General features: G+C 37.1%; 3 protein-coding genes across 3 annotated transcripts; 2 read left to right on the top strand and 1 right to left on the bottom strand.

The window, feature by feature from the left end:
- The first annotated feature begins 182 nt into the window (after nt 1–182).
- LOC135166941 (uncharacterized) lies at nt 183–8,213 on the top strand. The gene is made up of 17 exons (XM_064129741.1): nt 183–347; nt 596–890; nt 1,083–1,356; nt 1,506–1,719; nt 1,778–2,011; nt 2,126–2,254; nt 2,321–2,757; nt 3,245–3,390; nt 3,467–3,743; nt 3,801–4,014; nt 4,085–4,444; nt 4,528–4,955; nt 6,127–6,272; nt 6,530–6,806; nt 6,888–7,101; nt 7,167–7,526; nt 7,731–8,213. Exons 2-17 carry the CDS (start codon nt 692–694, stop codon nt 8,169–8,171), a joined length of 4,350 nt encoding a protein of 1,449 aa, XP_063985811.1. The 5' UTR covers nt 183–347; nt 596–691; the 3' UTR covers nt 8,172–8,213.
- LOC135163013 (UPF0764 protein C16orf89 homolog) lies at nt 8,213–11,499 on the top strand. Its single transcript, XM_064122159.1, has 7 exons — nt 8,213–9,443; nt 9,541–9,639; nt 9,701–9,853; nt 10,020–10,312; nt 10,469–10,604; nt 10,682–10,784; nt 10,848–11,499. Exons 1-7 carry the CDS (start codon nt 9,341–9,343, stop codon nt 11,029–11,031), a joined length of 1,071 nt encoding a protein of 356 aa, XP_063978229.1. The 5' UTR covers nt 8,213–9,340; the 3' UTR covers nt 11,032–11,499.
- On the bottom strand, nt 11,179–15,253 carry LOC135165287 (uncharacterized). Its single transcript, XM_064126465.1, has 5 exons — nt 15,012–15,253; nt 12,418–12,490; nt 11,927–12,088; nt 11,699–11,852; nt 11,179–11,499 (listed from the first exon to the last, which is right to left on the bottom strand). The coding sequence occupies exons 1-5, from the start codon at nt 15,026–15,028 to the stop codon at nt 11,384–11,386; spliced, it is 522 nt and encodes a 173-aa protein (XP_063982535.1). The 5' UTR covers nt 15,029–15,253; the 3' UTR covers nt 11,179–11,383.
- Between the last annotated feature and the right edge of the window lie 150 nt (nt 15,254–15,403).

Genomic DNA, 15,403 nt, shown 5'->3' with positions numbered 1-15,403 from the left:
AATCGTTAAATAATTAATGTGTATAACCAGTAATGTATCAATACATCAACTTTATTTACTCTTCAATTGACAAATATAAATCCATGCATCCCCCTTTATCCTCGTTCGACGTAAATACTTCGCAAATTATATAAATGCTTTGTAAGCTTTGTGACACCTCCCAGTATTTCCGCTCGTTCTATCAACTCTATTATCAAATATATTTGCAAATAGCAGTAGAACGTCGTTGCGAAACGGTGAATAGTGTTTGGTCCAGTTATCTTTTGGCCCCGGTTAAAGAAGTATCTCGAATTCTAAGGAGAATTGCCAAATTTGTTTTACATTCGTCTTGGAGAAGGATTTGAGGGGTGAGAAAAATATCATTAAATTTTCACTTAGGGATAATTACTAAGAATTTAATGATCACGAACGGTTTACCGCTTTCTCACTGAATTTCGTGAGAAACTGGCACATGGAAAGAAACAGCAGCTGTTTTTACAAAAATATAAAACTTTCAACAACTTAATTGCTATCAGTATTGCCATGACGCTTTGAACTATCGATAGCAATGGAGCTGTTGAAAACTTCATAATGTGTGCATAATGTTTCGTTTAAGTCCTCGAGAACGATCGATAACCGATGACATTCAGGATTATATAAAGAAATTGAAGGAGCCCATTGCCATCAGTGATCATAATCCAAGCGATCGAGGATGAAGTGCTTCGTCTTCTCGCTTCTACTTTGTGTTTTAATAACATTTTCGACTGCCGGAAGTCCAAAAGTGATTATTATCGGCGCTGGACCATCTGGCATAGCTGCAGCTTCTAGATTACTGCAGAATGGGATAAACGATGTGACCATTCTCGAAGCGGAAGACAGATATGGTGGAAGAATTAAAAAAACTGAAATCGGTAACGTAATGAATTCAAGTCAAATATCAGCGTTCGTTAGGGCACCCGTTGGCCGGAAATTTCCGTACGTTTTACAATAGTTCCCTTATTGGAACTTTATAGTTTAAATATTCAGTTCCGGTAAGGAGCGGTTAGCAAACATATTTCAGATAAGATTGATGAGACAATTGAAATTACTGTAGTATTTTACAGGAGAATATTCCACGGATCTGGGGGCACAATGGGTCCACGGAGAGGACGGAAATGTGGCAAATGAACTCGCCGCACCATTAGGTCTTTTATCGAAACAAGTGGCATCTAACGTTACCGATCTAATCTATGATTGCATATATTTTGAATCCTCCGGTACAAAACTGCCGGAAGAAGTGACCCAGGGATTTTTTCAATTTGGTGATGAAATTAAAGATCACATAATCGGGGTGGATGATCAAAAAAATACATCTTTTGGAGAATACATGAGGAAGAGGTAAATGTATTCCTAAATTATACTATAATCTGATAATTTATGCAATCAATGAATTATTTTGTTAATGAATCAAGTCTTTTCCATTTGTACAATTTTTTTTCAAATTCTTCCACTCATCCACCAGTTGTTTTAATCGTTATTAATTTCAGACTTGATGAATGGTTCACAAAACATCCAGCGATTACCCCCGAATTACAAAAACCTTTGACTCATTCAATGGAACTAGAGATGACGGCGATATTTGGAGCCGAACATTCAGATGATGTGTCTGTGGTAGGAGTTAAAAACGCGCCATCGTGTCCCGGATTTCGGGATCTTAATTGGAAGGAGAGAACTTATGGAACTATATTGGAGATACTCATGGTGACTATCTGGGGACCATTTGCTTCCTTGAAGAGTAGTAATAAATTTAATAATCCAGAAAAGGTATCCGAATCCTGAAGAAGAGCTGCCGGTCTTGAACAAAACGCTGTTGAACAAAAAAGTAACAAAGATAAATTATGCGGAGGAAGGACCAGTGAAAGTGACTAGTGCTGATGGAGAAGAATACACGGCTGATCATGTTATTTTTACTCCCTCATTGGGAGTTTTGAAAGCTAATCATGAACAGCTTTTCGAGCCCCAGTTGCCGGAAAAGAACAGGAAAGCTATAGAGGTAATAATTCAGTGCATAAATGTATTTCATCCCCTAACCATCTGCAGTTGTGCTAATGAGTGTCCATTCAGTTTTTTTATAAACTATTTGTATCCACTGTCTTCCTATTTTTAGGCACTTGGTATGGGTAGAAATGGCAAGATATTGCTGTATGATGAGGAACCCTGGTGGAACATCGAAGGGCACTGGGCCCTGCATAATTTTGTGTGGACTGAGGACGACCGCAAAGTTCTAGAAAATGATGTAAATACATTGAATATTATCAATCTCTTGTATATTGAATATTAATATTTGCATTATACATTGCAGCCTGAGAAAGCGTGGATGTTGGGTGTGACATACGGCTTCCCGGTCGAGTATAAGCCGAAATTGTACCAAATTTGGTTGAGCGGACCTCACTTAGATCAAATGGAACGACTACCCCAAGAATTATTCAGAAATCAAACTCTAGAGCTGATTCAACGATTTTTCGGCAAAACGTACAATGTAACAGAGCCCACCGAGATTCAAAGAACATCGTGGAACACTAATGAGAATTTTCGTGGAACTTACAGTTATCCAACGATTCAGTCAGAGACAGCAATGTCTGGTGCAACCGAACTAGGCGAACCGGTGATACACGGGGGAATCCCGGTTCTATCATTCGCCGGAGAAGCTACTGAACCTAGGTATTTCTCAATGGTTCACGGTGCAATAGCCTCCGGATGGCGAGAAGCCGATCGCCTTATAAATTTGTATCGTCAACAATAACGTAGTCAATAAAATATTCAGCCAATTTCATTTTTGGATTGATTCCCTTCAGCTCTCTTGACTGTAACATTGTTATTTTAATCTTATCAGTGTCGTCACCCTTATCCCGAATAATCTGCAATTTTAGAAGCACACACTTGTGGCATTATGACGAAGACGTGATGTCTCTCACCAGTTGATCATTGCCCCACTGATTTATTTTTAATCTATCATCTTCACAATTCGCAAGGCAATATTCCATTTACGATAACTCCATTTCAATTTTTAAAAGCAGGTTAATAGAGAAGTCTGTGGTTTGGAGCTGATAAAACTGTATCGAGAGTTCGATGCGTTGAGGTCATGTAATTTTTCAACAAAGTATGATTGGTGGTTTTTCAAAAGAATTGGATAGGGTGACTGACATTAATTATCAACAAGCGAGTAAGCAACAATGAAGTATGTCGTGTTTCTCATTCTCTTTTGCATTTTAAATACTTCATTGACAAACAGTAATCCCAAGGTAATTGTCATTGGTGCTGGTGCTGCGGGTATCGCTGCTGCCTCAAAATTACTGCAAAATGGCTTTGATGATGTAATCATTTTGGAGGCTGAAGATAGATATGGTGGGCGAATCTACTCAACCAAAATAGGTAAATGGATTGCCAATTAATTAATCATCAGTGGCAAATAAATGATCCATATGAATAGTTTTATCAAATTTTTCAGGGGAGTATTGGGGGGATTTAGGTGCCCAGTGGGTCCACGGAACGGAGGGAAATGTTGTTCACGAACTTGCTTCACCACTGGGTCTCCTTTCAACAGCTCGTGGCCCAGAAGAACCTGAAGAGCCGCCTTTTCAGGTCAAACTGTGCGGATCTTCGGGGAGTACATTACCAGCTGATGTCACGCAAGGTGTCCTTGATCATATAACTAATATTATGCATAATTATACAGGACTTGAGGATTTGAAGACTGGATCGATGGGCGAATACATAGAAACCAGGTAATAGAATAAAAATTACCTAATGACTTCTTCGCCTCATTTTTTTATTCCTTCCAGATTCAATGATTGGTTTAAAAAACATCCGGAAATTAGCGACGAGCTGCGTAAATCACTGTTACATAATGTGAAGTTAATGACTCTATCAGAGGAAGGTGCGGATGATTGGAATAAAGTATCTGTATTTGGATCTAAAGATGCTCCTGCGTGTTCTGGTTTCAGTGAAATCAATTGGAAGGAAAGAACTTACGATACTATTTTCAATATACTAATAGTGAGTTACGAGTGAATACAGAGTCAGGACATGAATTCTGCATCGCAATAAATGATTGTTTATTTTGTAGAAACAATATCCAAATCCCGAAGATGAATTGTCAGTCTTAAATAAGACATTCTTGAACAAGAAAGTCTCGAAAATAAATTACGCTGGGGATGGCCAGCTGCGGGTGATGACAACAGATGGATGGGAATATATGGCTGATCATGTTATCTTCACTGCATCATTGGGAGTATTGAAAGCAGATCACGAAAAGATTTTCCAGCCTCCTCTCCCAGAAAACAATAGAAACGCTATTGAGCGAATTGGCATGGGAAGAAATGCAAAAATTCTTATGTATTATGAGAATCCCTGGTGGAAGCCGCGAAAACATACACTCAATTCGTTTTACTGGACCGAAGAGGATAGAAAAGAGATTGAAAATAACGTGATTATGATAAAATTTGATTTTTAATTGATTTTTAATTGAAATGAATCTGGAATTTTGTACTAAGAAAATTATACTTTCAGCCGAAAAAGAATTGGCTATTGGGAATAATAGACGACAGTATAGTTGAGTACAAGCCGAAACTATACCTTCTCTGGATTAGTGGGCCTTATGCTGAGGAAATGGAACGAATACCCGATGAACAATTTCAGGAACAAATCATGGAATTCCTGCGAAAATTTTTCGGAAGCACTTACAACATCACAGAACCAACGAAAATTGTAAGATCATTTTGGAACACAAATGACAACTTCTGGGGAACTTACAGTTATCAAACTCCACAATCTGTCAAAACCAACGTGGGCCCCCGTGATCTTGGTGCCCCAATAATGCGTAAAGGGGTGCCCATTTTGCAGTTCGCGGGGGAAGCTACTGATCCCGCTCATTTCTCGACTGTCCATGGTGCGATAGCTTCCGGTTGGCGTGAGGCAGATCGTCTTATAAATTTTTACCGTCAAAAATTATCCGACCATTAAATCATTCTCTTTGGTGGTTCTATTGTTTCTAGTTGATCAAACACTCGTGAAAAATCATTTATTATTATGGTTGAATTTATTGAAAGTCCAGGGTTACAGTACCACTGATACTATCGAGATCTAAATGACAATTGAGACACACTATTTTCAACGTAACAATGTAACAAGTTGAAAATTGATCATTGTACATCCGATAAGTGTGAAAAGTGCTGTCTATTAGCGTTGATTCCTGAATGATCTCGATGAGCATTAGACCCATTATGATATTACATATTACAGTTCACTTTTCGACAATTTTCGATAACACAATTATAGTTGTAATGCCTCAAATAATTCCTAGAGCGATTTTCGAAAGAGCAAATTTAAATTCTTATTAGATGAATATTTGATTGGCACCATTAGATTTTGTTCTCAGTGTGGAAGATATCGAACAAAAAGCTTTTCCCGTACTGACTTCATGTTGTGTAACATTGATAACGGTTATACCGTTGGAGATGCCAGAGAAAACAATTTTCCCGTACATTCCGAATAATTATAATGATTAAAAAACCAGCTCAACCACTTTAGTAAAAGTCCCCCATCCTTTCAAAATGGAATGTAACATTCCAATTGAAATACCATGAAAACACTCTGCCTAATTCTGATATTCACCCAGATAGTCAGGCACCCTATTTCATACCCAAATTACATGGTCAGTTCGTCGCAGTAAGGCCAATGAGGCAGACGTGTTGTTACGTTCATCGTATTACATCGGTGCTAGTCTATTACATCTCATCTCACATCTGCAATTCTAAAGACCCTCAGTCGCTCACCAAAGTGTGATACATTGACTTCTATCGGTTGACCATTGCCCCATTGATTTATTTTCCATACATCATACTCATCATTTACAAGGCAATAGTCTTCTCACGATAACCCGATTTATTTGAAAAAATGCAGATCAATAGAAAATCCTGCAGCTTTTAAATGATGAATCTGTATCTATAGTTCGATATTTCACGGTCATCCCAATCATCAACAAAGCAATCGAGTCTTGTATAAAAGGATTGGATTTATTTAATAACATCAGTTATCGCAAACCGAGTTAACAACGATGAAGTATCTTGTGTTCTTCTTTCTGCTCTGCATTTCGAAGAGCTTGTCGATCAATGGCAATCCAAAAGTGATTATCGTTGGTGCCGGTGCAGCAGGCATAGCAGCCGCTTCTAAATTAATGCAGAATGGAATTGATGATTTAATCATACTGGAAGCGGAGAACAGATATGGTGGAAGGGTTAATTCAATCAAAATAGGTAAATGTGGTTAATTAATTCACCGTCGACTATAAATAAATGATCGTAAATGCTTTAAGGTGAACTTTACCCTGTCATGTACCCTCTTATAATGACGTTCAAGGCTTTAAAGCTGAAATTTAATGATTATCTTAAATGTTCATCATAACATTGATTAATTATGTTATTCATGCGAACGATTGGTGATGCGACAACCTCTGGGTTCCATGTATGATGTGAATGATATATCTGCGGAGTTAAGTAATGAATTTTCACAGGGGAGTACTGGGCGGACCTGGGGGCCCAATGGGTCCACGGGGTGGAAGGCAACGTCGCTTATGAACTTGCCTGGCCACTGGGGCTCCTTTCGAAATCTCGCGGTCCAGGAGAACCTGAGGAATTTCGAGTTACTTTTCAGTTACGCGAATCTTCTGGGAATTTATTATCAGAGGATATCAATAATGCGGTAACAAGCTATGGAGAGGAAGTTTTCAGTAATATCACCGGAATTGAGAACTTGAAAACTGGATCTTATGGAGAATACTTCGAAACAAGGTGATTATTATGACGGAAAATGAAGAGTGAGAGAAACAAATGGTGATTAGTGTTCTCTTACTGAAATAAAATTAATCGTAGATTCAACAACTGGTTTGAAAACCATCCGGAAATCAGTGTTAACTTGCGAAAATCATTGATGAATAGTATGGAATTAATGACAATGGCATCTGAAGGTTCGGATGATTGGCACAAAGTATCTATAGCTGGATCTGAACAGGCTCCACCGTGTGCTGGTTTCAACGAGGTCAATTGGAAAGATCGGGCTTATCGTACGATTTTGGAGATCATGATGGTGAGTCAATGAAGAGCGAAAAATATGAGCATTCTGATTCATATTAAAACATTTCATTTACTCAGAAAAAGTACCCGAATCCCGAAGATGAGTTGCCTGTTTTGAATAAAACCTTCCTAAATAAAAAAGTATCTAAAGTAAATTATGCCGACGAAGGACCGGTAAAGGTGACTACGGCCGACGGTACAGAGTATACTGCCGATCACGTTATTTTTACGACATCACTGGGAGTTCTCAAAGCAGATCATGCGAAAATCTTTGAGCCTGCTCTTCCAGAAATAAATAAAAACGCTATTGAGCGTCTTGGAATGGGGAAAAATGCCAAAATCCTCATGTACTACGAAACCCCTTGGTGGGAATCCCGAGGAAATGTTTCTAATGCTTTTTATTGGACAGAAGAAGATAGGAAGGAAATGGAAAATGACGTGAGTATTAATTTAGGAATTTACCTTACCTGACCTTAAGTTGTTTGTATGTTTTTCTATTCATCCCTTTTTCATAACCGCTAGATAGTCAGTACAAAAATATGAAAAAATACTGTTTAGACATTTCATAATAATCGTTTGGTTCTAAAAGTCTTTGTTAGTAAAAAAATGCTCATCTGAAATAAAAATTAAATATGCTTTCAGCCTGATAAAAATTGGCTATTAGGAATAGCATATGACAGCATAGTCGAGTATAAACCGAAACTCTATTTTCTCTGGATGAGTGGACCCTACGCTGAGCAGATGGAACGAATTCCTGATGAACAGTTCAAAAATCAAACCATGGAATTTCTGCGAAAATTCTTAGGGAAAACTGGAACCGTTACGGAACCAACTGAAATTAGGCGATCGTCCTGGAACACCAATGAAAATTTCCGTGGGTCCTACAGCTACCCAACGATGCAATCATTTGAAACTACCAGGGGCCCTCGTGATCTGGGTACGCCGGTAATGCGGAAAGGGATTCCTGTTGTTCAGTTCGCAGGTGAAGCTACTGATCCACCTCATTACGCAAATGTCCATGGAGCAATAGCTTCTGGCTGGCGGGAGGCGGATCGATTAATAAATTTGTATTCAAAAGAATAAATTTTTTGCATTGCAATAAACTATTGAAATTGATGGTATCAATGGAACGAATAGTTGTGTGTGCAGGAAGTGTAAAAATTTTACTGGGATTATATATTGAATATATGCACCATGGACACTGGGAATATCCTAGATACATATATTCCCGATAGTATACATGTGCTGGGTACATATACCCAGTATATAATTCACCAATTTTTTCAGTCCTTTAGGATACATCCAGAATCTCCGGAAAACTTGTTCCTAGATGATAATGATTTTTCTCGAGTGAAAAGTGCAAAGTTCAAAAACTCTAGTATGACGTGATAACAGTGTAGAGTTCTCAACAGATATCAACTTGAGAGAGAAAGAATTATATTACAACATACTGGGTATAAATTGAAGCACAATGGCTTTACGGAGATCACAATAACCCTGTCCTCGACCTCGCCCTACTATTAGGAGGTCTCTTCAAAGTTTTAGGTCCCGGTGAGCCTGATGAGAAAGACGTAAATCGCGAATTTTATGGGTTAACAAGAAAGAAACTACCTTTGAGAGTTTCTACAAGAGAAGTTCCATATTCATTTCAGAAAAAAAATATCCGCTGATCAGAGTTCCTGGGAGTCGAAACGTCGGAATAATTTAAATGGTGAGATGTTTTTTTTAATTACTAAGGGTCTTTTTTGCCATTTTTAGGGTATCAATAATTTCGGAACAGGCACGGCTGATAAAATTGGGGACTTATTAAAAGAGTAATAAAACTTTAAAACGTGGCCAATAATTATCAATTTGTCTTCGTCTGTTATTCCATTTCCTCTTAGATGGAAAGCGAATTCAAATAGAAATAGAGTGAAATGGTGCTTCTTAGGACTAATTTCAATGGTAGAGTCCCTGAAGCCTACCCACCAAAATCAATCGATAAATCCTGATTGTCAACCGCTCCAGTGACATGTGGCCAATAATTCTGAATTACTCCTGACACTCGAGTCCCGTTTAATTTCGTTAGCAACGATTCCCACACTTTATGTTTGTCTTAACTAAGGGAAAAGTCAATACTCAAGAGGTCCATATAAAGCCCCGATGATGCTGTAATAGTGGAGTCATTCACAAGAGTGCAGGACGCGAGACCGGGGCTCTCTCCTGTACCTGTGTATGAGAATTTAGATTTAAAATTTAACGAGAAATTTGATATGAACTTTCAAAACGAACTGCGGCTTTTATTCTTTTTCATCGTGAGTGGCCAGTGGTGGATCGAAGGAACCAGTTCATCGCAGTGCAGTTGTTCTACTTTTGGTAAATTTGTAGTTCGCACCGTTTTTTGAAGGATAAAATTCAATACTGCACCCGTCAAACTTAATCGAACTGCGATTTCATAATTCTTTCATCGCAGGAAAACTTTTAAATGCCTTGCACAAGGATGTCAAATTCATGTATACGAAGAAGTATCAGTTAAACATTGATTCAGCTTTTGGATTAGCATTAGCAGAAGGTACTAATATATTGATATCTTATTTATTATTTCTGTCGACTGTAAATGTGTGTACTTACAGCCAATCTGGGAACGATCTTAAATTCCGAAAGGTGGAAATGTTTGAAAAGCGAAGACGTCAATCTTTTATTAGAAATTCGTGAAATAGCCGATGAATCACGAAAATATGTTGAACAAAATTTGAAAACCGAAACAGATCTCGTATTTTCGAAAGGTCAGTAATCTTATTTTATGCAATTTGAGATTTTCTAAGGAAAATTATTTTCCCTTCTGAAAAATTGCCACAAGGCAAGCCCCAAATCTCACTTTCAATAACAACATTTTTCTACAGCAATTTTTTTATTAATTTACATATTCTTTCTTCGCGTCTTCGGATTCAGTCCTCACAAAAGTCAACTTATGGATTCGTCCAATATATTGGAAACGCGATTCTTTGCGATCGAAGACGTCACCAACGCCAAATTTAACCGAATTTATAATTGATAACGTGATACATGCGGGAGCTCCTAATGAAAACGAGAGTGATTATTGCCTATTACTCCTGATCAAGGAATACTTGAATGGTAAATCCTGTCAATTAGCGAATGAATGCGCCGAGATGATAACAAAGGATGATTACTCGAGGGGATATGCAATGACCCATCGTTTGCTCATCATTCAAGTTGCGAATGCTGTGAGTAGTAACCGCCATTTTGCCTTTATTTTCTCCACTTTTTCCTGCAGTGAATATTCATGAAATTAAATTAATAACGAAGGGCTTAGAATGTTCAAGTCGATTGTTCTCTGTCTGTTTCATTTCTCCGAAATTATTCTTGTCATCTTCCCTCAGTTGAACTGTCACCAACATTCATGGATGAACATCGATCACCTAATTGAAAAATTCTGCCAAAATGTCTACCAAGATCTGTTAGACATTGAAGCCTCCGGTTTCCCTGGGGCCGGACTGGATCTGGCCATTGAACAAAGTATTCCCCATTCTCAGACAAACTCAACATATTCTTATGAAGAAAATGTTCTATTATTATTACAAAAATCATTTCAGTATTTCTCTGTGGCATGGAGGGCTACTCAGAATTCGTCACGAGTCATTACAAAAACCTGTTACTGGATCTGCGAAATCCCCTAGGATGCTACTCAGCGAGAGGGTATTTCCATGAACTGGATCGTCAATTAACTTTTTAGAGATTGAAATTTACTCTGATTTTCAGATTTCAACGGAAAAATTATTATCGCAGTAAAAGATCATCAAATCCTATGGATTATGGGTGTGATAATCACACATCTGGAGTAGCTGCAGCAGCACTCAGCTTACTACTTCGAGAGTGCATCGAAAATCATCAATTTTATATTGATGACGAAAATGACGATAATCGATTTGGGGAGTATTCATAAAGCTGTCAAATCAGTTCTTCAGTTTATCGAAGTAAGATGTTTGTGTACCTCATATTTTGATCTAGTGTTGAAGGAGTGTTAGTTTAGGATAGGGTAAACATCATTTCCAAAAGCGTGTGAATTATAAAAAATTCCTCTCTTTCCAAATTATTCGAGTTTTCGCTCATATCATTAGATTTATTATGCACGTATACTTTTCGCATCATACAACATCGCTACACAGTTAACAAAACATACATCTATGAATTTATAAATACAAAATAAATAATTGAATTAATGGCATATGGATGGACACGAGTGTGAAATCTCAACTGTTGCTGTCATGAGTTCATAAATTACTCCTTTGAATTATTCACGCGCGGCTGTAGTTGTATGGTCTTCCGTAAGGGTCAATTTTTCCTTTCAGCTTGTCGTCTTTCAGTTGTCGATGATAGCTAAGAACAACCACCCACAGGTACACGTAAATTACTGAAAACAAAATTATAAAGATTCCTCAGTCATTTAGAATAATTTTTCCAACGGATTCACATAAAATATTCAACAGAAAATATCTTGTACAAAAATGTTATCTAGCAAATTTGCTAGTCCCATCAATCATATTTTTTCTGCATCATATTTTAGTTAATGCTTTCCCTGATAACCTTATTTTCCAGTGAATAATTCTTACCGAAAACTATGAAACCGATCACCAGCCACAAAACACCTCCCCATATGCTGATGTTGATCATGTGGCTGATTGCAGTGTACAAAATGCTGATCAACAATCCAATTGCTATCATAAGGCCAAGTACTATCCACGGAAGCATGAGAAATCTTTTTTTCTGTTAATTAAATTTACCATTACTGCAAACTGTGATTAGGGTGATAATGTCAACTGTAAATTACTTATCGAGACCTTCCATGCGCCATAAATCAGCAAAGAACTGATGAAGATCGTCATGAACAGATTTATGATCACAATTATCCTTGTCACAGTTTTACTGAAGATGTCAACTATCACCATTCTTATTTCCATATCCGCTAAGAGTATGAGGAGGATGGTGGCTATTGATAATATCTGATAAAAGTAGAAGTATCAATTAATATCGTTCGCATTTTTCAACGATTCGCTCTTATAATAATTCCGGGGCAAATTTAATTTTCTTCTATTGAAATATGTTCTGGAAATTCTTCACAGCTCAAGTCTTTCAAGTTTTATTATTTAATTTGTCTTACGACTGAGCAAGAAACATTAAGCTCTCAAAACTTGAAAAATAGGAGTCCAGAAATTTCTATTGGAAGTGTATAAATAGAAAAAGTTCTGTCGACCAATTAAATTCTCATTTTTCCTGTAAATGAACTTTTATTAGACACAATCTATTACAAAAAAAGCCTCTGACCACGTACAATGCCCAAGAATCCGGTGAACAAAGTTCCGAATCTGAGACTCCATCGGCAGCAACAGCTGTTGACTCGAACTCTGAAGAAAAAAAATGATGAAAATTAATATTGAAATGAATATTTCAACAGACGTACTGTCATGTTGTGACTTTATCGAATTTCGCTGAGAATTCCAAAAAAAATGAGAACAGAGGGTAATAAATGGGTCATTGACAAACGCGTGCTTCGCGCCACGGTTATTTTTGAATTCTCTGGTGTTTCTGGCGCTGGTTAATGTACACACGGGTATATTGCTGACCTTGCGGTTTCCCCATTTGATTCAACAAACAAATTATTGAATTTAGTGAAAGAGCCGAAGCAAATGCCCGTTACTTCTCCAAGCGCTAGGTAATTTTGGATTTCATGATATAGAAGAAAATTATGGTTTCCGTGATATACATAGAAGAAATTCCCCGAGGGAAACCCAAATAATACATTTTAACCCCTCGTGGGTGACGTCGGTATTAGATAGCGACTCGTGGAAAAACGTAGAGTTCCACTAAAACTTCAATATTTCCAAAACTATGGCTGATAATGCAGTTGGACAAACATTGTTAGAATGCTGATACAGATGACAGGAAAAATAGTGATATTGAACATGCGATAGGTTTGGTATAATAAGGGTCCAGGACATGTAGGATTCGTCATCATTTTCCAATATTTACTTTATTTATTCCCTTTTAAGGAGAGCTCCTCGTATTTTTCGGTACCAAAAGTCAAACTAATTTGACTTCAGGTATTTTTCAAGCTTTCATTTTCATATTTTCCTTCGATACTTAATTTCTCCTGTCAGAAATGGAGGTCATCAACGTTATCGATAATGCGCGTAGTCCGTCCCTTTCCTGAACTTATCTAAGAATAGAAATATATTGCTTTTCAATTGACATTTGGGGGTCATAAATTAGAAATTCCCGAGCTCTTGGTAATGTTTTGTTTCGAAAATCCAATCGTCTTAATCTACCGGCTATTTTTATTTTCATTATCGTTGAAGATTTTTCAGTTTTTTCCGTGGGCTGATACGTCTAGTGTAATAATAGAGTTGGCCTGAAAGAATCAGTTTTTTGGTTCTGCAGGGAATTTTGGATTTTCTACCATCTTTGATGCTCTCCATCGCTGAGAAACATTGAGATTTTTTATAATGGGTAATATAGTTATGATATGGTAATTTCGATCAATACTCCGGATATTTTTTCACGGTTGACCCATAACATTTCGACATTTTTGCAATGAATATTTGCTGCCGTGTGCTACAAACATAATGACCATGAGACCCCGAGACCCAGTCCGAGGTCTACCGGAATGATTCCGTAAACTGAATCGCTCCTCAAAAGGAAACATACGGATACAATTCTTCTCCGTTACTAATAGTGTAGTGGTAGGTAATAAATGTTGTTTTCATTCAGCCTTTCTCCTTCCCGCATTGAATGATCTCGCCCTGTATCTCACTCACTCCCGTTTACCTCGCTTAAAAAAAGCAATGTGCGTCATCGGCCGCACAAACTCAACGACGATCTCCCATTTTTTCGAGCAGTAAAAAATATTTTGTGTATGTAAATAGATAAAAATTATTGGCTTTTAATGTCTCACTTATCTTCAACAGTAATATTTTCAATTCCTTTTTTTCCTTATTTTTCAAGTCAACATTTGGATACTGAAGTCAATCATTTGTGCCAACTGCACCTGATAATGTTATAAGCGTGTGTGTAATTGAAAGACTTTCAGTTGATTTAAAGAAATAGCAAAGAATTTAAACAATCCATCTCAATCCGTTTTCCTACCTTGGGATAAATTAAACAATTTTATCGCGAGATGAAGCCATCATCACTGTGTCATTTAATCAACTATGAAGTAACGTAATGAATAAAACGGTGAGCGTGTGTGCGACAGACCTATTGAATTTCAAAATAAATAATTATACATAATGAAACTTCATCCATCTTCATTAATTATTAATTTATTTACCAAATGAGCAAATACATTGCTGCCATTTTTTGCCAAATTGGTTAATCCAGCACGTGAATGTCAATTCAGTTCATTTGGATTAACCGCAATTAATGAATTAATTAATGCATATGTACTTGGTTCATTTTAAGTGAATTGAAAAATTAGTTAAGAGCGTAAAAAGGCTAAATTTGTTGCCTGGGTCCTCTATTTAAAATGAGGCACTGTAACTCATTTACCATCAATGGTTGAATGTTAAGCTCCATCATTGAATTATGAAATCAGCAGATGAATTCAATGACTAATCCAATAAATAAAGAGATGAGCACATATGCTGTATCAATATTCATTAACTTGAGTGTCAAACAAGTGAACCAAAATGATGAACTAATCCAACGTTATCAACGATCCATACATTAAAACAATTCACTTCCTTAAAAATAAATGATTTCACAAGGAAATGTAAAAAAAAAAATTTGGAAAAAAATCGGATTACCTACTAAAAATTCCTGAGATATTTTCCCATGCAACAATTCAACAAAACTCTAAAAAAACTAGAAGGAAAATTACCAAAAAAATTCTGCGCAGAAATTCGTAAACATTAAGTTGCTCATACTCACTTGTCTTGCACTGTCATTGTGAAATCCTATTTGTACCACAGGTTGAATCGAGGAAGTAACTCCTCAACAGACCTTTCAATTCAATTTCTTCTTCTACAATTAGAAAATTAGAATAAACTCTTTTGTGCGATGAAACACTGGTGCGGGCCCGTTTGACTCCGCTTGCAATAGGAGATGGTCGGAAACTGTGCCAAGAACAGTCGCGCCAAACCATCGTGGCATACACCTACGGTTAACTCACACAAGTGTCCACTGACAAGCGTATATACGTTCGTTCAATGAATCAAGTGGAATTGTATAATTGTACGATTGTAGTAAATTTTATCAATGACATAAGACGTCATAAAGATGCTTAATGCAAATCATGAGTCTATACTTCAGTTGGAAATATC

Source organism: Diachasmimorpha longicaudata, chromosome 1, assembly GCF_034640455.1.
Source record: "Diachasmimorpha longicaudata isolate KC_UGA_2023 chromosome 1, iyDiaLong2, whole genome shotgun sequence".
Classification (NCBI taxonomy): domain Eukaryota; kingdom Metazoa; phylum Arthropoda; class Insecta; order Hymenoptera; family Braconidae; genus Diachasmimorpha; species Diachasmimorpha longicaudata.
The sequence above is the reverse complement of the archived record's forward strand: the minus strand, read 5'-3'. Positions and strand labels throughout refer to the sequence as shown.

Coding starts and splice junctions, on each gene's coding strand:
- LOC135166941 (XM_064129741.1), top strand. CDS start 692: ATGAAGTGCTTCGTCTTCTCGCTTCTACTTTGTGTTTTAATAACATTT. Junction 1,720..1,777: donor CTATATTGGAGATACTCATG/GTGACTATCTGG, acceptor TTAATAATCCAG/AAAAGGTATCCGAATCCTGA. Junction 4,445..4,527: donor GAAAAGAGATTGAAAATAAC/GTGATTATGATA, acceptor TTATACTTTCAG/CCGAAAAAGAATTGGCTATT.
- LOC135163013 (XM_064122159.1), top strand. CDS start 9,341: ATGAACTTTCAAAACGAACTGCGGCTTTTATTCTTTTTCATCGTGAGT. Junction 9,854..10,019: donor AGATCTCGTATTTTCGAAAG/GTCAGTAATCTT, acceptor CTTCGGATTCAG/TCCTCACAAAAGTCAACTTA. Junction 10,605..10,681: donor GGATCTGGCCATTGAACAAA/GTATTCCCCATT, acceptor AAATCATTTCAG/TATTTCTCTGTGGCATGGAG.
- LOC135165287 (XM_064126465.1), bottom strand. Junction 12,089..12,417: donor TCACCGGATTCTTGGGCATT/GTACGTGGTCAG, acceptor TACTTTTATCAG/ATATTATCAATAGCCACCAT. Junction 11,500..11,698: donor GATCGGTTTCATAGTTTTCG/GTAAGAATTATT, acceptor TTTTGTTTTCAG/TAATTTACGTGTACCTGTGG.